The 25,131-nt window shown below is 36.2% G+C and overlaps 2 protein-coding genes across 4 annotated transcripts in view; one reads left to right on the forward strand and one right to left on the reverse strand.

Moving 5' to 3' along the window:
• Positions 1–15,658, forward strand: part of LOC110110872 (coatomer subunit beta'-1-like) — a 57,072-nt gene extending 41,414 nt beyond the window's left edge. The window contains exons 24-26 of one of the 3 annotated variants that reach the window (XR_002304767.2): positions 12,160–12,326; positions 13,110–13,159; positions 15,312–15,658. Coding sequence is in view for 1 of the 3 variants with exons in the window: in XM_020842520.2 (XP_020698179.1) it covers positions 12,160–12,274; positions 13,110–13,132 (138 nt within the window). In the remaining 2 variants the exon portion in view is untranslated. Of the gene's footprint in view, positions 1–12,159; positions 12,351–13,109; positions 13,160–15,311 lie in introns of all 3 variants that reach the window. The other 2 variants (XR_002304765.2, XM_020842520.2) reach the window with 2 other exon arrangements.
• Positions 15,659–22,555: 6,897 nt separating this feature from the next.
• On the reverse strand, positions 22,556–24,610 carry LOC110110895 (leucine-rich repeat extensin-like protein 6). Its single transcript, XM_020842548.2, has one exon. The coding sequence runs from the start codon at positions 24,494–24,496 to the stop codon at positions 22,556–22,558; it is 1,941 nt and encodes a 646-aa protein (XP_020698207.2). The 5' UTR covers positions 24,497–24,610.
• Between the last annotated feature and the right edge of the window lie 521 nt (positions 24,611–25,131).

Genomic DNA, 25,131 nt, shown 5'->3' on the forward strand with positions numbered 1-25,131 from the left:
CATTCCCCTATGAAATCTGTACACGATAATGACAGTGGCAACGACATTCATCAGAGAGGTGTTCAAACTGCATGGGATATTGGATTCTATAGTGTTCGACTGAAATAAGATGTTCCTCGGTCATTTTTGGAAGGAGATGTTCAGATTGCAGGGGACAGTATTGAAGCAGAGCACTGCTTTCCTTCCCCAGACAGACGGGAAGACGGAGGTTGTAAATAGGAGGTGTTTTGGGATTCGCCTCATGATTTTATACTTTATGTAGGTTGATTACCCTAGGGTTGAGTTTTTCATGTTTTGTTTGTTGAATTTGGATTGTTCTTAAGTTGAGAGCGCTCAAGCCGGATGCTGGGGATTTGGGAGTGCTGGATCATCCTCTCCAATTGAAGATTCAAGTGTATCTTGTCTTATTTTCATAACTATTTCAATAAAAAATGTATTCTTGTGAGTTCTTTCTATGATTTTTCCAATTTTTAGTTTGCTAAAATCAGATTTCAACCATAAATTTTCACAAATTATACATCAACTTCCTATAAGAAGTATAGAGAGAACAAGGAGGATCTACATATGATATTTATTGATTTAGAGAAAGCATATGATAAAGTTTTAAGATAAGTGCTATGGTGAGTTCTAGAAAAAAAGTGTTAATAATGCTTATATTCAAGTCATTAAGGATATGTATGCAGGAGCTATTATTTGGGTTCAAACACAAGGTGGTTTGACCCAATGTTTAAAATTGCGTATTCGGGTATTGAGGCGTTTTTCATTCGTGAGGCGAGGCGTAAGCATCAAGGCGTCCTCAAAATTAAAAGATCGCGTAAACATAAAATAATAATTTTTATATATACAAATGAGTGAATAATATAAAATATAAAAAAACATAAGATATGAAGTGAAATCAAAATATCTCAATAATAAGACAACATGAAATATAGTTCAACTCAAATTCTATCTTTCCCAAATCCCATTATTTTTTTCATTAACATATAATTCCAATTTCCAAAAATAAATAGCAATGACATATCACATAAAAACTCATAAGTCATCAGCACCGTAATCACTAAGGGTTTCTTCATTTGAATCATCATTATGGTGAATTGCTCTCTCCCCTTCCTCCTCTTCTATAGAGTCCAATGTCGGACAATTACTTCAAGATTTATGTAAATTTTAATATATATAGTGTGAGGTGTAAGCCTCATGCCAGTGAGGCGAGGCGGGCTTCAAGGCGGGCCTCAACCAAGTTGAGGCGCAAGCCACATTAAAGGAACTCGAGGCGTTTTTTACTGGAATTGCGCAAAGGCGGGCCTCAAGGCGAGCCTCATATTGCGCAATTTTAAACCATGGTTTGACCAAGTATTTTCTTTTTTCAATTGGATTACATCAAGGATTAGTCTTATGTCAATATATATTTTCTTTAGTTAGGGATGTTCTTCTAGACATTTGTAAGAGGTTGTACCCTAGCGTATGCTTTTTTCTGATGATATTCTTCTTCTTAATAAAACTAGAGAGGAATTTAAAGGTAAATTTGAATTATAGAGGTCAATCTTAGAGTCCAAAGGTTTTCTTTTGAGTAGATTTAAAATTGAATATATGAAGTGTAATTTTAGTAATAATATGTACAATGGGGGGATTATAGCAATCAAGTCATTAATAAAAGTATACGTATTAGATATCTTGAGTCTATTATTCAGGGTGATGGTGAAATAGATGGGGATATTATTAGAATTCAAATTGGATGGTTGAAGTAGAAGAATGCACCGGGCTTGTTGTGTGATAAAAAATCTCCTTCTAACTTAAGAGAAAATTCTATAAGATGGCGGTGAGACCTACAATGCTTTATGACGCAGAATGTTAGCCATTAAAAGAGAAGCATAATATTAACTTAAGTGTTGCAGAGATGAGGATGCTTAGGTGGATGAGTGGCTTTACTCTTAGAGATAAGGTACAAAACGAGCATATACTTGCAAAGGTTGGAGTAACTTTCATAAGATTTGAGAGAGTCGCCTTAAATTGTTTGTTCACATAAAACGGTGGCCTTTTGATGATGTATTAGATTTGACTTATTTTAAGAAAGATAGAGGTAGATCTAAAAAGACTTGGTTAGAAAATATTAGAAATGATCTTTCTTTTTTAGATTTAAATGAGAATTTGACTCTTATCAAGACACAATGGATAAAAAAGATTCATGTAGCCGGCCCCACATAGTGGGATAAAAGCTTGATGATGATGTTGTTGTTTATTTGTCTAAATTGCATTTTTCTTTTTATATTTAATATTGTTGGAGATGCTGAGAAATACTTCTAATCTATACAAAAAATAAGCAATAAAATTCAAAATAATTTTAGTATTTTTACTATTCTACTAAAGTCAATTGCACTAATAAATAAAGTTGGGTGAATTCACAATTTCAAAAGTTTTAATTGAAAATTAAGGTGACTTTAGCCCAAATTCTATGGAGTGTGCTAGTAGAATAAAGTAAATTCAAATGCAGGAATTGAGTATGAATATTCTACGCAATTGTTGGCAATATTAAATATAGATGGGGTGGAGAGAGGGTAAGATCATACAAGAGGTAATAGTTTTGTCATGATTCAGTATCTCGATGATTATACTTCTAAAAATTTAGCTCTAAGGTGTCACGATCCAGTTAGATAAACTCGCGTAAATGAGGCTGTAACGAAATTGGACAAAAAATTAAATTTTTTAATTAATCCAAAACTATCTTAATAAACCTTGAAAGAGCTACAATTACTTAAAAGAAATAAACTGATTCAAAATCATTCAAATACATTTCATTCAGTGCGTTACATTTACGGTACACATTTTTGCCTCTTCAACTCATTTCGATTTTACCTAAAAAAATGTTAGAGCAACTAACAGTAAGCCACAACTCAGTGGTTAAAACATGTTTCTAAACTACAATAACCCTAAGACAATTGAAATAATATGCATAATTCTTTTTTTTTATGTTATATCATAAAATAATTATACTTAATTATATCATTTCATGACTTTCAATGTTATGAATAAATAATAACTATCATACATCTCATATTTGTATTCATACATTTCTCATTTCTCATAAATAATACAACTGTCACAAGAGCCACCGTTTAATTTGGTACCAATAAAGGTACTCCTTTTTCATTTTATTTATTCTTTTCCTTTTTCATAACCTTTTTCTTTTAACGTGCACGGGTACATTGCGTCTCCAACTAGTACCATAAGGGGTATGCTCCATTATTCAACATGCACATGCAAACATACTATATCATATCATTTCATTTACTTTCTATGAAAATATAAGTCATCAGATATTTAGTTTTATTTGATTCAACATGATCAATCATTGAGTGTGACAAAGACAAATCATAATCTAATTTGAAATAAATACTTAATAAATAATAAGCAAATATCAGGATCTTTCGATGCATTTAATTTAATAAAAAACAAAACCATTATTGTAATTAAAAGAAATGAGTACTCACATTGAATGTTTCCAAGCTTTTATATTTCCCAAACCTCAAGTTTTGCTGCAGATTTCAATACTCGTCCTAATTTAATTATAAAAATCTTCCTCTGTTTAAATAACATTAAAAGATCTTAAACCTTCAACTTGGAGTTCTCATTTATAAAGAAACATCAATGATTCATATTCTTCTTACGATAACCTAATTTACTACAACATAAAAGATCTCTAATTCATCTCAAATTTTCTATTACCCAGTATTAACCATAATTCATTTTCATTAACTTAGCCTTTTAATATCATTAATTTCGGATTTTAAATAAACCCTAAATTTTAAAAATCCAAATTTTAGTCTAATCCCATAATTTACCCCTTTTAACCTTATACAATTTCCTAATTTAATTTAAAGTAGCCTTAATTTTCTGTTTTGCCCTAAAACCCTAAATTTGGAAACTTAATTTTCATTATTTTCATCACATATTCATGCTAAAACCTCCCCATTTACCTTATTAACAATTAGGGCATGATTATTTTCGGATTTTTTTAATAAAAAATTAGGAAAAATGTGAAATTGTGAAAAATCATAATTTTTACCCTTAAAAACATTCCTAGGGTTATTAGGAATAATATATGTTAAGGTATTCTCAAATAAATTGAATTTTGGAAAAAGCCTCAATTTTAGAAATCTCAAAAATTGTGGAAGAAAACAAAAATTTAGGTTTAGAACTCACCATTAAACTTCCCTAAACATTTCCCTTTTAAAATTTTAAGAATTTGGAAAACCCTAGTTTTTCAGCAAAAGAAAATCTAAGCAAAAAGAAGAAATTTCTAGGTTAGGAACATACATTCTTCTTTCCTAAAGCTTCCCCTTCGATTTTTTTTAAAAACTCCCGCCGGAAACAGCCCGCTGCCGCGGGCCGAATCTCCTTGTTGCCACCCTCTCCCTCTCTTTCTTTCGGCCGAACAAGGAAGACACGAAGGAATGAAGGAATCGAAACTTTCAGTCTTTAGGCTATTTGGGCAATTATGGAAAAGCCAATTTACGCATGTGCCCTTTTATGTTTAAGATTCATTGAGAATAGGATGAGCTATTTAGTAATTTGTCTTTAAATAAACTTTGCCAATTTTTAATTTTAAATCCTTGCGAAATTAATCCTAAGTCCTTTATACCAAATCAATCGAAATTAAATGCAGAATTTTATAAAATTTGTTTCGTCGAATTTTCACAACTCTGAAAATTCGTCTAATTTTGTCGCAGTGTGACGCAGCGCATTGCGATGCTACAATTTAAAATTTTCGGGTTTTACATTAGGTGATTTTTTCATAGATATTTTAATTTTCTTTGTCAATTAAAGCTCAATCCATCATAAATCTCCTTCATTTGTCAAAGCTTAGAAAGGAAAACCTGCAACTCTTTTTTCTGGAGTGAACACTCCAAGAATCCTTTTTTTTTTTCTTTGGGTCCAATGATCCTTTCAAAACTAACACTCGGTGCAGTGAAGTGGTGGGTATTAGGGCAATTTGACATGGTATACAATCAACAGCTTAGTGACTTGTATCGGAGCATTAACATAGTCTATGCCATAATTAGCCAACCAAATTCTTGGATATGAAAAAAAGAAGAAAAATTTTAGAAGAATTTCATGAATTTTTTACCGGTATGGGTGGGCTAATCGTAAGAGTGGTTACAAAATTTTTTTAGCAGAACTGTAAAATGAGAATGATGAAGACTACGCATAGGAGTGAAGGTGGTGCAAAGTAGCAACGTAAATGAAATCAATTGGGCAAGAGGGTGGGTGTAGAGGATATTGAGAAGCTTCAATTTTCATTCTTAAATTTATTGTTTCAAAATACAAACCAACAACTCCTATTCATAGCAATAGGGTTACAAAGATAGAGTGAAATTAAATCTAATCCTAATTAAAATTATAATGTAATGATTATCCAAAAAGATTAATTTATTTAGTTTCAATAAATTAAAAAATCCTAATAAATTTTAATAAATTCTAAAATATTATAAAATAATCTAAACTTATTTTTTTGTGCAACATGAATTCCTTTGGTTTTTGGGCTCGATAAAACTCTTGTCCTAAGGTGTTTTACCAAAGTATTTGCTTGAAAGTCTGGCCACTATGTTGGAGGAACTACTTTATGAGCATCCTTTATATCGGTAGCTTGTGCATACTGGGCATAGAAATTAGTATCTAGAAGCTCTAAATTCAAACATTTCAATGCATCAAGTATTTTTCTTCAAACAGTTCTATATTCATATGGTAGTGACACCAATGGTAACAAGAACTTAACACTTGCTCTATATATAATAATTTGATGTTAGCACCTTTATATACATTTGTAGGGGGTGGAGAGTAACGGAAAGGATTATAGGCTTTTCAAACTTAGGTACAATAATGGCCTCTTGGAAAAATCCCTGGCTTAAGTTCATCTTTAGGCATTGAATTATCAGGTTCACAATCAGGTTCAATTAAATTGTCGTGTTCAAGCTCAAGCACATAAGGATGGGAAGGTAATGCAGCTATTGGAGCTGGCAAAATAATAGGAATTAGAGTGATTGAATAACTATAAATTCATCAAGTTTTCCTTTAATTTATATAGTTTCTATCTAAACTCTACTCAAGTTTTAGTAAGAGTTCTAGGTGGGTTGGAGTATGCTACAGAATTTGATACTAGTTTCTAAACCAATGGAGTTTGAGCAATTATTTTATATGACTGATGATCATCTAGAAATTTCAAGCAATATTTTGTACATTTATCTTTATTCAGTTCTAAATTATATTTAAAATGATTTTCTCTATGAAGTTTCTTATGGGTTTGATGAAATATTTCAATAAAATAATGGCATTGGCTTCTTAGTGACTATAGAGTTTGAAAAATCGTTGCAGTGTGTATGTGTTTGTATTGTATCTTCCAGGCATAAGCTATTTTGATGTTATAATAATAGAGTTCAATATTCATAGTTGTGCTGATGTTATGACAATAGATGAAGAAATTCAGAAGATTTAAGAGTAGGGTTTTAAGTGGAGAATTAGGGCTAGAAACACAGATATCTCACAAATGAACAAGGTATATAAAAAAATGCCAGTAGGCACGTATATGCACAAGCGTTCTTGCGGTAGGTGAGGATTCTGGTGGGGAACACGAAGGTGATACATAGTGATAGGTTGCAGTATTGACGCATGCAAAATTGGCAAGAGTCAAGTGTTGCATACCGACCAGTGAACAGCTCTGTGAAGGTCAGACATGCTGGGTCGGAGCATCTTTGTGTAGCGGGATTGTGAGGAGGATATCAGAGCATGAATCAAATGTGTGGTCATCGATCTACGGCCACGATCGCGCGATGACTTTTTAGTTATTTCATGTATTTGTTTTTATTTTGTTAATTATCTTTTATTATTATGTTGTAATTGTTTTTCCATTTTTACCCCTTAAAGGGAGGTCGTATGTAAGCCCTGAGGGCATTGTTGTCTTTTTATATTTTTGAGTCCTTGTACTTGGCTATTTATAGCCCTATGTTCTGTTTGAAAAGTAAGGAATGAATATTATGAAAAATTTCTTACACTTGTGTGTTTGGAGAGAGTTTGAGAGTTCTTGGAGAGAACTTTGGAAAGATCCCTGGGAGAGGGAAAACGGATCACTCACCAACCTTGGAGATGGCCGGGTTCGTGGTTCTACCTTCCCTATAGTTTTTTTTTTCTTCTCCTTCCTTCCACGACTAGCCACCGGTTTGAAATCCCTTCTCACCTCTTTAAGCCGCCGGCCACCATCCAAATTTCACCCGACCAACCCAACGTCACCTTCACCCCACCGAAATTCCTCCTAACCAAGCTCCACCAATTTCCCCCACATGCCGCCGGCCACCTTGCCCGAAAGCCCTTCCAAACCGCCGACGCTAGTTTCCCCTAGCCATCGGCCTCACCCTTCACCCCTCTTCCTTCTTTTTTTCCTAATGCATCATTTCCTAATTTAGATTGAATCAAAATTGGACAGATTTTGAATTCAAATACAAGTTATTTGAAATTCAAAATCTTTAGGACTTCAAAAGAAGTTAGATGACTTAGTTAATATAGTGGGCTCTATAACTAAAATGATGAAGGAGAAACATGTTGACATTCCCCACTGTAGATATGTGCCCCAGTCGGTCAATCATGACAGTCGGAAGGTTAACCATTCTATTTATCAACCTAGTCATGAATCCAAGCCGCAACGACCTCACTTAGAGTCACATGATCGTTTGCCCACTTTTGATGGTTCATCGAACCCTTACTACTTTAAGGAGTGGATTAGACGATTAGAAGACTATTTTGAATCTCATTGTATTCATGAGTCCCAACAAGCTAACATTGCTAGGTCTCTCCTGAGTGGTCATGCTTGTCAGTTTTGGATGAGGGTAGAAGATCATAGAGAGTTTCGTGGTGAATACCCTATTTCTGATTGGAAAAGCATGAGGCGAGAACTTGAGTTAAAATATCTCCCTCTCCCACCTCCCACTCACATTACCCCAACACCAAGTGATCTTCATCTAGAACACCATTCTACCTCTTTTGTTGGGACAAACCGTGGACATCACTGTGGTCAAGACCACCCATACCTTAGTGACATCAGGGTTGCTGCCCCACCCTTTAGGTCTCTACCTAGCCTTGATGGTCGACCTACTATTGGGTCTTCTGTTGGATCGGTTCCATATGACTCCCCACTTGGGCAGACTCCTAGCCATCCCAGTTAGAAAATGTCCCTTGAACCTAAAATTGAGTGCATCCATTTCGTGGATACTAATGATATCATTGATGATGAGGATTTCTTTGATTATGAAACTAAATTGATTAAATTAGACCCTGATATAGGAGATTTAGAACCTTTGAGCATTGATACCTTAGCCCATCTTAATCCTAGTCTCATTAAGGATATCCCGTTGGATAAGGTCTGCCCGGATGATATTAATTTGATCCCGAAAGAAACTGATCTGACCTTGAACATATTGAAATTAAATTTGGAAGATGAACATCCTCTTGTTTTATTGGAATCTGTTTTAGGAGTTGCTCTTTTAGATTTATATTTGAAAGAGTGTGACTATCTTGATGGGACTTATCTCACCATTCCTCATACCGATTATAATGTTAGAGAGAATGTTAGCCTTCACTTTCATGTCGCCTCTCTATCTACTGTGCCCACTTCTGTTTTGGACACTCCACCCCATCTTTTGAATCTCATACCTGCTGTTGACTCCTTGGGCTATCCCATTATGGTTGTGAGTCAGGACCCATCGTCTGATCATGTTCATGATTTCTCCGTTATGTCCTCCATATTCTTGTCCTTCCCGGTTAAAGACCATCTCTTTCATAGTTGGACAATTTTGCTAGATTACCCAGTTGCCCCTAGGAGACTATCCATGACCCTAGCTGAAAATCCCTATGGGAATACCCTTTTTGCTAAAGATGTCTTCATTGCGCCTCCTACACCCGTTCCCTTAAACATGAGAATCTTATGTCCTCTCATTTTGTGTTTGATCCATCTTTATTCATATCTATGTGAGTCAGCATGTGTGTGTCGGTTTCATCCAAAATTTCCCTCTGTCACAAACTTTGTGAGTCCACAATCCATGTCTATCATCATACACGCCGAGTCTCTTGCATTCTCATTTGCATTGCATCTACATGACTTTCATAAAAGAATTGCATGATAAATTGAAGAGAGCAATAACGATTACAAACTATATGCCGATCTGAAACAAAAATTTAAAACCTTTGAGGTTGGTGACTCCGTGATGGTGCGGATTCGTCCGGAACAGTTCCCGCAGGGATCAGTTAAGGAACTGTATGCTAAGAGTGCTGGACCATTCAAAATGACTAGGAAATTTCATAATAATGCTTATAAAATAGTTCTGCCCGTTGAATTCAACTTCAACCTCTCTTTTAACATAAAAGATCTAGTCGCATATGAAGGTCCTAAATTTAACCCACCAAATTCACTCATACAGCAGCCTTGTGTGACCCCATCGTGTGAGAACCCAAGCCCACCTCCACTACCAAATATTTCCCAAATCACCCATGGCAGAAAAGGTGGACTCGACTCTAAGTGATGACATCATCTCCACAAGAGAAGGTGGACGATGGAGGTACTTGATCAGGTGGAAAGGGAAGCCTGAGTCAAAGAATGCATAGCTGGGTCGCGATGAGCTGCAGCAGATTGACTCCGGCATATTGGAGATCCACGAGAGGACCATAGATGTTTACTCGATGGAGTCGAGTTTTCCTCCCACCCTGGGAGAATGATGAGGACATCAGAGCATGAATCAAAGTTGTGGTCGTCGATCTACGACCACAATCGCGTCGATGACTTTTTAGTTATTTTATGTATTTGTTTTTATTTTGTTATTTATCTTTTATTATTATGTTGTAATTGTTTTTCTGTTTTTACCCCTTAAAGGGAGGTTGTACGTAAGCCCTGAGGGCATTGTTGTCTTTTTATTTTCTTGAGTCCTTGTACTTGGCTATTTATAGCACGATGTTCTCTTTGAAAAGTAATGAATGAATATTATGAAAAATTTCTTGCACTTGTGTGTTTGGAGAGATTTTGAGAGTTCTTGGAGAGATCCCTAGGAGAGGGAAAACGGATCACCCACCAACTTTGGAGACGGCCGTGTTTGTGGTTCTACATTCCCTATCATTTTTTTTTTTCCTTCTCCTTCCTTCCACAACTAGCCACCGGTTTGAAATCCCTTCTCACCTCTTTAAGCCGCCGGCCACCATCCAAATTTCACCCGACCAACCCAACGTCACCTTCACCCCACCGAAATTCCTCCTAACCAAGCTCCACCAATTTCCCCCACAAGTCACGGCCACCTTGCCCGAAAGCCCGTTCAAACCGCCGACCCTAGTTTCCCCTAGCCGTCGGCCTCACCCTTCACCCCTCTTCCTTCTTTTTTTCCTAATGCATCATTTCCTAATTTAGATTGAATCAAAATTGGACAGATTTTGAATTCAAATACAAGTGATTTGAAATTCAAAATCTTTCTTAATTTACTAAATCTATTTTAGGAAAAATTTTAATTAAACTCCTATTTGAATTTTAAATGATAAAGGTTTTAATTAAATCTTTCCTATTTCTTAATTTTGAATTAGGAAATCTCTTTTAAATTCCCCACATTCCCTCCCTCACTCCTATTCTGCCGGCCCTCCCTCTTGAATTCCTTTGGGAATTCTTTCCATATTGCAAATCTCTCTTGGAAAGAATTCAAAACCCCCCCACCTTGCCACCTCATTATTTCTTTCCCTTAAAATCAGCCCATTATTTTGGAAACACTTCCCAACTCAGCCATAGCTTACCCGTCCCAATGTTTTCCCGTTAAACCCCTTTTCCAAACCCGGCTACCTCCTCTCTAGACCACCTTCACGGTTGCTTCTCTCCACATCTAATTTCTGCTAGCTGCCCCACTATCCAGCCAGGGAAACCTGTCGTCCTGCTCCCTTGGAAGTCCGAAATTGTTGTCCAAAGTTTTCCAGCATCAGGAAGAAGCTGCCCAAGGCTTTTCTGAGCAATGTAGGTTGTTATCCAGAACAGATTTCTGCATTCTGGACTGATTCTACCTGCTGTCCTGAAGTTTATGCATAGTAAACTGCTGTCCAGCAGTTTCGGCTGGATTCTTTTTTTGCTGTAGCAACATCGGAGAAGCCTCTCCTTGTCATCCAACCCTTCCCAAAGTCAAAACAGTGACGTCTCGCATGGATGGTTGACCTGGAAACAATATACGACTTCTCCTACGACAACTTCTTCAACATCTCGGCTATTTGTTTCCTGACTTTGACTAAGGTGAGCTTCTCCCCTCTTTTCCATTATTTTCCTAATCCCCTAATTTTGTAGGTGATGACGAATCACAAGGAGCCGTGCTTCATCTTTGCCTAAGCTTAGTAAACGTAGGATTTTATCTCGCCCTTGCCAAAGCTTAGTGAACGTAGGATTGAGTGCACTTTTATTTGCTTCTAATCTTATTGTTAGATTAGGGATTTTTGTTGAAAACTATTCTATTTGCATGACTTGATTTTTTATGTTGTTTTGATAATCCAAGTGCTTAGTGTGCGCAACTTAGCCTAAACGGAAGTGATCACTCTTATGTTTTATTTGATCGTTTTTATTTGCTAATAGTTCTAATTTTAATTGCTTAATTCAAGAACTAGTGCAAATTCTTATTTCATCCATTTAAGCATTTAGTCCTACATGAGAATGAGTTTATCCGTATTTTGATGAATGATGAAAACTGAGGATTTATATGCTTGTTGAGACTTTTGAAATCTCTAGCCCTCTCACTCTTAAACTGCCTTTGTTACAATTAAGTTCTGTAAGATTTCTTTTTTTTTTTTTCATGATTTCATTTGCTGTTTCTGATTGTTTTGCATTTGCAGAGGTTTGCATCTTTTTGGTTGTGCTATTATTGTGATTTTTCAATAACAAATTGGCTGGAAATATAGTTCTTGCAGCGTGCTGTTATTTCTCAGCATCCTGTTAAATAAATGCTTCGGCTATTTCCCTTGTGTTTGTTTTTATGCAATTTTTCTCAGGGCTATATTCCTTATTTTTTCATTACGTTTTCCATTAATGGATAATTCCATAAGTTGAATTTCTTGTAAATGTTTCCCCTATTTCCCTTTTTTTGGATGTTGATTAGTGGTACACTTATGCAGATAGTGCAGGTGAGTGAAGAAGAGGATGGCCCCGAGGAAGCTGTTCAGGTTGAAGCTGAGGATTCAACCGAGGGTACTGTCTTTGTAAATGGGGATGACGGTGAAGAAGAGTATGGTATGAATAATGAAGGAACTCCGTCAGCCTAAAGGAATTAGTTCGCTGAAGTGTAAAAGTCCAAATTTTGTTTCTGGTGATTAAATGTATTTCTATTAACATGCTCTTTTTATTGATTTTGGAACAATATCAACTATTGGAAGTTCAGGTTTGTAGTTGAAACCAAGAAATAGGCTAACTGGCATTTATTAATAATGCTATTTTTAAACAAATCTAAACATTGCGGTGAGAACCAACTAAGTAATGGTGTATAATGGCCATACTCATGGATTCGGGATTCCCATTCCCACATATTATGTCGAATTTACATACTATGAGCTTGAAGAGATTCCATCTTGCCATTTTTTGTATCATTAACCGTTGAAGCCATAACTTTAACATGCATATTTATCTTTTTAAGATATTGGGAAACACAGTTATTGTTCTTATGGTAAATATAAACCTGTTCTGTTCTGCGATGGGCACAGGCACAGGATGAGAAGAGTTTCTTCATTGTTTGTTATCTATTTACAGAATGGGTACATTAGGATATCTTCTTTTATATAATGAGGTTTTCTTTTATGTTCATGATTTCTTTACTAGTTATTCATGTTTACATTTGAAAATTGTTAAATAAAGAAGCTATGTATTTTACCTCTGCTTGGACATCACAGAACTATTGATGTCGTTATTTTTCAAGCTGCTCTTACTGTTTTTTTCTAGTTAAAATGAAGTTTTCCTTGAGAAACTTTATTTTGAAAGCCTGGTCATTTTCTTTTCTTATTTTCTTTGGTGTGTGGGCTATTCTAACACTTTAAGTGCTTTCCTGACTTTCTGATTGATGCTATTCTTGCAGTTCTTACTCCGCGACATCAATGATCCATCAATTGGAGGTCAATCATAGAGGTATGCCTCTTCCTTAATTTATGTTTTATGCACACATCTATGCGGCCAATCTTAAGGGTAAGTGTAATAGCATATTTCAATTTGATTATATGCATATGGTAAAAGTTATCTTGGTTTTGGCTGTTTTTCCCGTATTTCACTAATAAATTTTCTATTCTGGTACCATTAACTTTCAATCATCATAAGCAGTTGTATCTGTAATATGTTTAGACATCATACTCGTCGAAGTCATTGTATTGTGCGCTCAATTTCTGTTTATCCTTCTCTTTTTTGCTTCTTTTGTCTTTTATTGAGGCCGTTGTTTTATTGGAGCTGAGGTGATACATGTCCTCTTGTTATAAAGCATGTGAACAACCTATTATGGCTAGTTTCCACCCTTATTGAGCGAAAGCCATCATAGTCACTCATCAATGCCCATTAGTTTTTGAGTTTGATTCCCTTAGACCTTTGTTACCATTTTAAGGAATTTTTATGCTTGCAAAAGTAGATTTATAATGAGTTCACTTATTCCCCCTTGCTTGTCAACCATGTTCTCCTTGTGCAGTTCAATTGTTGTTTCCTCTTATTTTTTTCAATTTTACCCCTCCTTGGATATATGAATGGTCCTTGTGGGTACTCATTAGGTCGTATGTTGACATCTTAATATTATATGATGACGTGCCCATATTTGTTGATGAATTGGCAGTTAAAGGTAGACTTCTAGTTTTCTTAGTCAATGCCGGGTTCATCTCTCGGATCAAACCAAACTTTAGTATTTAGCCTGAGCCCAAGCAGCCTTAAGTCATTATTGTGTTTTCTAATCTCTAACAAATGAAGATACTAGTTGTTATCTAGCTACCTATATTGTTGCGCACTCGATAGATTTTTCCAGCCATACATGCTATTTATAGGTTATAATACTTAGTGGTATATATATATATATGATGCGGAACATCTTAGGTAAGATTTTTCTCAGGACTATCATATTATAATTTGTTATAAGTTTGTTACTAATAGCTTCTAGAATATTTGCATTAGCCTAATAAATATGCAAGTATTGTAGTAGGAAAGGGAATTGACGAATATTACCCTCTTTTCAAATTTTTAAGCTTTGTGTTTGTCCCTAGATTGGGAATCGCTTCAAGTAGATCCGTTCTTCCAACGATCTACTAGTATAGTATCTACTGATGGCCTTATCCTTTACCACTTGTTGGGATGATTATATAGGTTGCTCCCCTCTAGCACCCTTATATTATTGCCTACTTATGTATCATAGTGGCATGGTGACTAGTGATATCTTGAACCAAAACCCTAAATTCTTTCACATGTGGACTATTTCTCTTTGTTGCTGCTATTAAAATGCCCATAATCCAGTTCTATCTCCATCATAGCCATGACTGCTGCCTCTTTTGAACTGTCAGTTCTTTAGACAGATCTTTTTATTGTGCTCTTCTAGGTTTATATGAGATTTTATTTTATAATAAAGTGACATTATATTAGGGGTGTCAATATTTGACACGACCCGAAAACCCGACTCGAACCCGACCCAAAAATTTGGGGTTAGGATCAACCCGAACTCGAAATGGGTCGGGTTCGGGTTCAACATTTTGACCCGTTTCAAAAATTGGGTCGGGTTCGGATTAATCCTTTGACCCGTTTTGACCCGAAAACCCAATTTTGACCCAACAACCCAAGATTGACCCGATTTTGACCCGAAAAAAAAAAGGAAATAGACCCGTTTTTGACCTGAAAAAGAGGAGATAGATCCGTTTTTTACCTGAAAAGTAGCATTTTTTTGTTGAAAACGGGTCATTCGGGTCATGTCGGATTGACCCGGACCCGAAGCGGGTTGGTTCGGGTCAGGAAAACTGGCCCGTTTTCAAAAACAAGTCGGGTTCGGGTTGACCCAAATAGTGCCGGATCAATTTCGAATTCGATCCGAACCCGACCCGTGACCCGAAATTGACACCCCTACATTATATCTTGCCTTATCAATGTTAAGTTTTGCATGTATTCAGGACTTCTATACAAATCATGATTTAAGATTTTATTACAAAAATGAATAATTATTAAGCATTGAAGCCAATCAAGTTTCTTCCTCCCCCTCTTATGTTCAATTGTTTTCTTTTAACTATATGCTGAATGAATGCCTCTTTTTGGTATTTTCCTACAGGAAGTGGCATTGTAATACATAGATGGATCATTTGAGTGGATGAGGCAATTGCCTCTCTGTGCTGACAGGTACTTCGTTGCTTGCTTTCAAATTCATTCAAAACACCAGGCCTGGGCGTAGAAGGATTCATAGAGATGTTTGATGTTTTACATATAGAAGATTTTCTTTCAATTGAGCTCATTTTTTATTTTTATTTTTATTTTTGAAACCTCATAGTTTTGTGAGCTTGGGAATCGGATAATGTTATAAGAATGATTGACTGTTAGGTTTATTATGATTTATAACCTTCTGTAGAAATAATTTTGGAGAACTTATTTTTCAATCCAATGAAAAAGATTTTTTACTCATTTTTGTGGGTAGGTTGTATGCATTTCCCTTTGTTTTGGAAACAATGAGCGTCGAAGCTCAATTGTCAATGTTATCTTAGGCTTCGTTTGGGGACGGCTTTTTTATTGCTTCTTAAAGCAACTTTCTAGTACAAAAATTATAATTTTTATACTAGGAAGCAGCTTTAAAAATCATAAAGAAAGCCGTCCCAAACAAAGCCTTAATTGCAATTTAAATTAAAATCAACAGCTAGTTATGTTAGGATGTGCTCGAGCATTGGTCTCGCAACACGTGAAATATCTCCAAATCATTGAGCGATATTTATGTTTCGTTTGGGATGATTGTTTTGCTACTGCTAAAAAAAAATTTAGTATACAAATCAAAATTTTTGTACTAAAAAGTTATTATAAAAAATAATAATAAAACTGTCCCAAACAAAATCATAGTTTATTCATCAGGAAGTTTGATGGTGTTAAAAGAAGCAAGCTCAGGCTCATCAGATTCCAAGATATGAGATGAAGCTTTTGACGGTTTATGTTTTCATGATCTAGGAATCTTGTACAACATCTTTTGATAATCTTAATTCAAGCTTTAGGATTTAGGGGTCTGATTCAATAAGTAATAGTGTTCCAAATGGAGAATTCTAACACTTGAAATCTCTTCACAAAGGTTTTGACTTTTTTCTTCTACCTTACCAACATATAAAAGACCTTACAAAGAAGAGGTTGGAAGTCATTAATGCGAACTTGTAATGGGGACTCCCAAATGCTAATATCAATGGAATTTTAATTCTTAGGAGGAAAGAGAAATAAGATTTTGGAGTTGTCGACGTGTAGCCCGAGTTGAGGTTGTTAGCTGGGGACTTGTCAAAGATGAGGATATCATTAGCATAAACATAATAGTTTTGACAATCGTTTTTGCTATGCAACAAATTAGATAGGGCATCCATGACAATGCAAAAAATATATGATGATAAAAGACGATTTTTCCTAAGCCAAGAGTAGGAGTTGAAAAACCCCTCAATAGATTCATTAATGGATACAAAGTAAGGAAAAAAAAATCTAAGTGCAAGCTTTTATTTGTCTATGAAAGAGGAGGGAATCCTTATTTTCCATTCTATGAAGAATAAACCCACAACTCACAATATTGAAAGCCTTCCTAATATCAAGCTTAACAAATAAGATATTGCCATATTTCATGTGACATTTCATGCACAATCTCATTAGACATGATGATATTCACACATGAAATATTTAGTAAGATGGACTTACTAATTTATTAATTTTTCAAAAAAATAAAATAAAATTTTATTACAAAATAATAATAGATTGAGGCTTTATCTGAGACAATTTTTTTACTGCTTTCTAATACGTCTTTTTAGTACAAAAATTGCATTACAAAATAATAAGAAAGTTGTTTATATATATATATATATTAAAATTCCCAAATACTTGGAAATGGTCAATAGTTAGTTACAAGAGAGCTGAATAAAAAATTAAAAAAAAAAGGATTAGATAATATTTTGAATGAATCTAATGCCGATATATAAATTTATATTAATCTCTTATTTGTTTATTTTTCTGTCATTTGGCCTTTTGCTTTGAAGGATTAATCGAAGCATGAACGGCTCCAAGTTTCCAGCTGTTTTCTTCCTTCAGCTTGAAGGCAGAGACAAACGCTATTTTATTAGACTCTGGGGACGGTTACAGCGTTTTGAAAAGTTAATTGTAAAGCTTGTTATGAGAAAATTAAACAACAAGAAAATAATTTTCTTTAATAACTATGTTTTTAAAGCTACCAAATGTTAATAATTTTGATTGTAAAACATAACTTTCCATTATAAAAATTTTTATAAAGCAATAAAAAAACAACAAGAAAATAATAGTTGAATAAAATTATGACTTAATTTGAAAAGAAAAACAACGAGAAAGTTGTCAAAAATAGAGAGTAAGGTTTTGTTTGGGATGACTTTCTTACTGCTTTCTAAAGCATTTTTTTATACTAGAAAGTTGCTTTAGAAAGTAGTAAGAAACCAATCCTAATTTGGGGTTTCTTCCTTATTGCTTTTTAGCATGAAAGTTTTTTATATTAATAAGTTGCTTTAGAAATCAATAAGAAAGATGACCAAATAGAGATAAGTATAAAATAAGTACAAATATAAAGGAAGAATGGTTCTTCAGCTAGAAAGCAAGATAAGGTGAGAATTTGTTTTCCTTGTAGTAGTTAAAGTTTACAATTCTAGCTTGTAATTGTAATAATTATTATTTAATAATATGATAATTATTTTGTTCTGGAATATTCGTGGTGATAGAGAAATATAAAATTTAACATCATAGCTTTGTACAAAGATCAAATACACAATCAGATAAGAGAGATAGAGCAATTTTTAAAGAGATCAAAATTTTTACGTGGAAAATCATGAATAAGGAAAAACTATGGGGCATGACCTAGTTTGAATGAATCCACTAGTATTTGTAGTTGATTACAAATAAGGTCATTCCTTGGGGGGGAGGCCTTAGCTTGATGTAACAAATATACATCATATGGAGTGCATTACATGGTTGGAATAAGAAGAATCACTATTGACACATTCATTCGGTTGACGGAGGTAGAAAGACCGTAGTCGAGTAACGTTGGTCGAAAGGATCGTAGTCAGTGGGCGACAGAGGTCAAAAAGACCATTGTACATCGATAGAGGTTGGAAAGACAGTAATTGGCGATAGAGGTTCGAAGAATCGTAATCGGCGGGCGACAGAGGTCGGAATGACCATAGTCGGTGGGCGATGGAGATTAAAAAGACTGTAGTCGATGGGCAACGGAGGTCATAAAGACTATCGTCTGGAGATAGAGGTTAGAAGGACCATAGATAGCACGCGATGAAGGTCAGAAGGACCGATATCGGGTGGAAGTCCAAGAGTAATTTTAAGTCGGGAGGAAGTCTAGAGACGAGCGGAAGTCTGACGTCGGGTAAAAGTTCAACGATGGACGGAAGTATGACTTAAGATAGAAGTCCGACATAAATCCGGCGATGGGTAGAAGTTTGACGATATGCGTCGGGTAGAACTTTGAAGAAAGTCCCACAACTAGAAAAAGTCCTCTGACGGGCAGAAGTCCGGTGATGATTAGAATTCTAGTAATGGGCAAAAGTTTGATGTCAGGTAGAAGTCCGACGAAAGTCTGATGACGGGCAAAAGTCCAGTGACGGGCATAAGTCCTGCGATGGGTAAAAATATAGCAAATGGCGGAAGTCTGACATCATGTAGAAGTCCGATGACTGGTAGAAGTCCAGTGATGAGTGGAAGTCCGGCGTCGGGTAGAAGTCTGGTGATGGACAGAATTCCGGCGGTTGATGGAAGATCGACGTCTGGTAGAACTCCGACGAAAGTCTGACAAAGGGAAAAAGTTTGGCGACAGGTGGAATTCTGGTGTTATGTGTAAATCCAGCGATGCGCGAAAGTCCTACGTTAGGTAGAAGTCCAACGAACATCCAACGACGAGCAAAAGTTTAATGACGGGTAGAAGTCCGACGTTGGGTAGAAATCGGACAAAAGTCCAGCGATGGGCAGAAGTTTGACATCAGATAGAAATCTGGTGACGGTCAGATGTTCGACGAATGGTGGAAGTATGGTGTCGGGTAGAAATTCGCTGATAGGCGGAAGTCCGGCGATAGGTAGAAATCTGGATAAAGTCCGACGACGGGTAGAAGTCCGGTGTTGGATAGAAGTCCGTCATCAAGCAAAAATATGGCGACGGGCCTAAGTCTGACAACTAACCAAAGTTCGACATTAATTAGTGGCCGTGCAGAAATTCGACATTAGTTGGTGGCTAGGTAGAAATTAGGCATTAGTTGGTGGTCGAGCAGAAATGCGGCGTCAGATAGTGGCCGGACAGTAATCCAGTATCTATTGGTGGCCAGACAGAAATACTCTATCAGTTGGAGGTTAGACAAAAATTCGGCGTCTGTTGGTAGCCAGGTGAAAGTCTGGCGATAGTCAGTGGCTAGGTTGAAGTTCGACGGTGTTCGAGGAGGAGTCTAGTGGTAAGAGAAATCTTTCTTCTCTTACTACTCTTCTTACTTGGGCCCTTCCGTGAGGAATAAGAGATTTATTTATAGTTTTCTGAAAGTAGCATGACTAGTAAATAGGAGAAAGATCAAGGATAAATTGGGAGTGGTTTGAATGGACTACCGATGTTGAATCCCTTGATTATGGACCATTTATTGGGCATTTGAATGTTTTAATGATTTCAAAATTCGACAATCTTGGTTCATTGGATTCGTCTCGTCGAGCCGGTCTATTCGACTATAAGCATGTCACGTTTGGAAACTATTTCGTAATCCAACCTATGGATTGAACTTCTGAATGCCCTTTGGGTCTTTGATTTGGAACCATTTGAACTCGGATTGAGTTGAATTTGGTGTTGTTGGATTTATATTTCCGAGACATTCAGTTCGTCACTGAGTTTGCTAAAATCGGAGTTCAAATGATCCCAGATTAAATTTTTTATGCTTCCAACTTGATTTTACATCGAGATTTGTGCTCGATCAATATAATATATGATATATCAATAATGAAAAATTCAATAACTCAAACACTTCTCTCAGTGAGCTCTTCCTCATATAAGAGTATTTTGCATTCAATAACTTCGAAAGAAATTAAGTAATAAGATTTTTTTTTAATTCATTAGGATCCCTTAACATAATGACACGTGGCATTACTCATATGTTTCTATATAAAATTAATTATTTTATGATTTTTATATGTCTAGCATGAGTCTTCATATTTGATATATATATATTATTTAAATTTAATATTAGGCTTCAAAACTATTATAAATATCTTCATTTCTATCTATTTTTATATCAAAATGATAAAATTGATTATGGCAAAATAATATCCTTAAAAATGTGATATAAATGTCATCAATAATTTCATCGTTTCAATAATTATGAATGTTGCGGGGTAGAATATACGCGGAGATATAGTTATAATATTTCAACTCAGTGTTGTACAAATATCCTGCACACAAACGAAAATTTAGAAACACAAGATTTTTTTTTACGTAGAAAACCTCAGAAAAGAGAAAACCATGGGGTCACGCCCAATTAAAATGATTCAATTAGTATTTGAATAGAAAAAAAGTGACTTAATTCATCCTTGAAATTGAGGATGATTATATTACAAGTCAACCGTTGGGTTGAAATGTAGCGATCGACAAACGGAGATTGGATGAAAATCTAACGATGTTTGGTGGTTGGGAAGAAATTTGGCGTCAACCGGTAGCCAGGAGAAAATCCAGCGTCAATCGGTGGCCGAGCACAAGTCCAGTGTTAATCATTGTCGGGTGGAAGTCTGAAATCAGTCTGTGACCGGGCGAAAGTCCGGCTTTAATCGATGGGTAGGCGGAAGTCCAACGTCAGCCGGTGGCCGGTCGAAGTTCAATATGAATCGATGACCGAGCGGAAGTCTGTTATTAGTCGAGGAGGATTCTTTTGGCAAGAGAACTCTAGTTTTTCTCCCTTCCTTATTTCAGTCCCGTTTTCATGATGAATGAGAGGTTTATTTATAATTTTTTGAGAGTGGCATAGCTAGTAAATAGGAGGGAGATCAAAGGTAAGTTGGGAGCTAGTTGTTTGAATGGACGGTCGATGTTGATCCCCTTGATTATGGACAATTTACTGGGCATTTGAATGTATTAATGATATCAGAATTCAACAATCATAGGTTTGTTGGATTCGTCTCGTCGAGACGCTCGATTAGATTATTAGCATGTCACATTTGGAAATCGTTTGGTCATTCAATTTATGGATTTAACTTTCTAAATCTGCTTCGAGTTTTCGATTTAAACCCATTTGGGCTCGGATTGAGTCGAATTTGGTGTCGTTAGGTTCGTATTCTTGAGATGTTTAGTTCGACTGTAATTTTGCTGAAATCAGAGTTAGGATTGTCCAATATATATATATCTTCAGGTAATTTTTCCCCTCCAATTTTTTTTACTCACCCTCTAAAAAAATTAAAATACTATGATCTTAGGCAATTGCCCCCGTAACAGTAATAAATTATTTTAATAATTATAACATGATGATATTCAACGTAAGAGAAAGACCTTAATTTGCTAACCACAGAATATGTAAACATTCAAAAATTGAAGAATATAAATCACACAAAGATCAGATTCAGGAATCACAAAAATGACACTGAAATAAATCAGATATAAAAAGAACAAATTATAGAAGGTGATAATAATCCCAACAAATGAGTATCATTCCATCTCATTCTCTCTGCACATTCATCATTCATTAGGAACCATTTTTTTATTATTTTTTAAAATAATTTTTAGTACGAAAATTAAAATTTTCTTTCTAAAAATTATTTTAAGAAACAGTAAAAAAATTGTTCTCATTCTATCTAACTTTGTTTCACACAACCATTTATTCACAAATCAAATTTTTTCTAATCAAATAAAATTTAACAAAAAGAGAAAAAAGATCTACCATATCAAATATCATCAATGTCACAACTCAAATAATAAAAATTATTTTAAGAAACAACAAAAAAATTGTTCTCATTCTATCTAACTTTGTTTCACACAACCATTTATTCACAAATCAAATTTTTTCTAATCAAATAAAATTTAACAAAAAGAGAAAAAAGATCTACCATATCAAATATCATCAATGTCACAACTCAAATAATATTTTACCTATGCAAAAATTTAACATCAAATCAACAAATTAAAAAAATCATGTAAAATACATGATTTTTTATTTGTTATAAATTGATCTAATATTAAAATTTTGAATGAGCAAAATATTATTGTTATTATTATTTTTTTCTGCCTCGAAGATGCATGAGTTGAAGTCGGAGACAGATGATTGTTCACCTAGTTTTGATTTGCCCGGAAGAACCTTCGTGAAATTATGAGATAGAGGAAAGTGGAGAAGATTGATATGAGGCTCCCGTGTTGTTAGGTGGCAATGGGCTTTCGTATACTGGTGAAGGAGGTGGAGGAGTTTCACAAGGAAGTTCGGGTGGTGGAGGAGAAGAGTAGGCATATGGTGGAGAAGGTGGTGGTGGCGATGGAGAAGGCGGCGGGGGTGAAGGGTATTGGTATGGAGGGGAAGGAGAAGGTGGTGGAGGAGAATTATATTGGTATGGTGGGGTGGATGGTGGAGAAGGTGGTGGTGGTGAAGGTGAAGGTGGCGGGGGTGAATGATATTGGTATGGAGGGGAAGGAGAAGGTGGCGGAGGAGAATTATATTGGTATGTTGGGGTGGATGGTGGAGAAGGCGGTGGTGGTGAAGGTGAAGGCGGCGGGGGTGAAGGATATTGGTATGGAGGGGAAGGAGAGGGTGGTGGAGGAGAATTATATTGATATGGTGGGGTGGATGGTGGAGAAGGAGGCGGCGGTGGCGGTGGTTCAATGCAAGGTGGTGATGGTGGTGGAGGAGAAGGTGGCGGTGGTGGTGGTTCAATGCATGGTGGAGAAGGCGGTGGAGGAGAAGGCGATGGTGGAGGTGGAGAAGGTGGTGGTGGCGGCGGCGGAGGAGGAGGTGGTGGCGGCGGCGGAGGAGGAGAGGGCGATGGCGGAGGAGGAGACGGAGGTGGCGGAGGAGGAGAAGGCGTTGGTGGAGGAGGTGATGGCGGTGGTGGAGGAGAAGGCGGCGGTGGCAGCGGAACTGCCGGCACAAACGGCTTGCAGTTAAACGAACAACAGTCAACCGGCTCATTCGGAATCGCCTTGCACTGTCTCGCCGACCGCTGCTTCGGCCTTCCCTTGATACAATTCCTCCGATCATCAAACGCCGGCACATTCAAACACGCCGGCGGCTCACCAGTAAAAAAATTATACGAATACGTAAAATTCTTCAACCTCGGCAACTCACATATCCCCTCCGGTATCTCCCCCGTCAGATAATTATGCGCGACATCAAGCTCCTCCAAACTCACCATCCCCTCAATCTCCTCCGGCAATTCCCCAACCAAACTATTAAAACTCGCATCGAAAACCTTTACCTTTTTCAGCAACCCAATCTCCTTCGGCAGACAAGTCTTCAACTTATTATGCAAAAATATGATCTCCTCCAATGTGTCGGACATATTGCCCAAACTCGACGGAACACATCCATGAAACCGATTATTCGCCAAAACAAGCACAGAAACCGGCGAGCTCCCAACAGTATCGGGAATTTCATCAAAGAATCTATTATTATTAATGAAAATCGCGTCGAGTTTCTTTTCAAAAAGCGCGTCTGGAACCTCCCCGTCAAATTCATTGAACCGGATATCGAAATAGTGTAACGAAGGAAGACGGAGAACAACATCTGGAAACTTACCGGCGAAGCGATTGTTGCTTACATCGAGCTCGAAGAGCAGATGCATCGAATCGAAACTATTGGGTATTGTGCCGCAGAAACGGTTGGAATTGATATGGAAAACCGCAAGATCGCAGAGCAGGCCGAGCTCTTCTGGCAAGAACCCTGCAATATCGCCATGGTTAAGATCTATGGACGCGACTACGATTAGGCTAGGATCAGAAGGCAGAGGCGCGCAGAATACGCCGGTATAATGACAAACGTCTGGGCCGACCCAATCGCCAGTTTTGTTTTTCGGATCGGAGATTATGGCGAGTTTCCATGATTGTAAAGCAATGTAAGCGTCGCGAAGGCGAGGGTTTGGGAAAGAGAAGGACGGAGGAATCGAAACCTTTTCGGAGAATCCATCGCGGTAGTAAAGGAGTTGGCGGTGGCGGATATAGCCGGCTTCGGCATCGGTGAGGGCGTGGCCGGCGATGGGGATTAGTGCTAAGATGAAGAGAAGAAAAGCTATTGGAGACGGATCAATGGCTTCTCTCTTCATTTCATTATCCGCGTGAGTGAATGGGGGAGAGGAGAAGATGAAGAGAAAGCTGGAGGCGGAGGGAAATAAAACAAGCGGGACGGATAAAACAGAGCTGGGAAAGACCAGTAGGAACGGACTTCTGGAGAACGATGGAGGGAAGAAACGGTAATGAGAATAAAAATATTGTATATATTTAAATGATAAAAAAATAGTTTATTGAATTTAAAATTTTAAAATATATTTAAATATTGTAAAACACATCCTTATTTAAATTTCTGATACTCATATTATTATTATTTTTTTAAATTGTCCAACTCTTTTATGTTTTTGCATAATATAATTAAATTATTGAGAAAAGGAGAAAAGTGACAAAATTTTGGTGAGGATTTTATTCAGATTTTGATATTTGGATATTAATTTGGTAAATAGCTAATATTTAAATATTATGAATGTAATTACCCCTTTTAAAAATATTGATGATATCTGTTGTAATAAAATTGAAGTAATTTGCAGAACAAATGTTGGGAAAAAAAAAGTTAGAAAAAAAAATGATGAGAATAGAAAAAAATTATATAAGAATATTTTTGAATGCCACAAGTTTCATTAACTTCCTTATTGAAACTTCTAAACATTTTAATATATCAAAAAGCTTA

This window comes from Dendrobium catenatum, unplaced genomic scaffold (assembly GCF_001605985.2).
Source record: "Dendrobium catenatum unplaced genomic scaffold, ASM160598v2 fragScaff_scaffold_743, whole genome shotgun sequence".
In the NCBI taxonomy this organism is placed as follows: Eukaryota; Viridiplantae; Streptophyta; class Magnoliopsida; order Asparagales; family Orchidaceae; genus Dendrobium; species Dendrobium catenatum.

Bases quoted from the DNA above. Each gene is read 5' to 3' on its own strand.
- LOC110110895 (XM_020842548.2), bottom strand. From the start codon at position 24,496: ATGAAGAGAGAAGCCATTGATCCGTCTCCAATAGCTTTTCTTCTCTTC.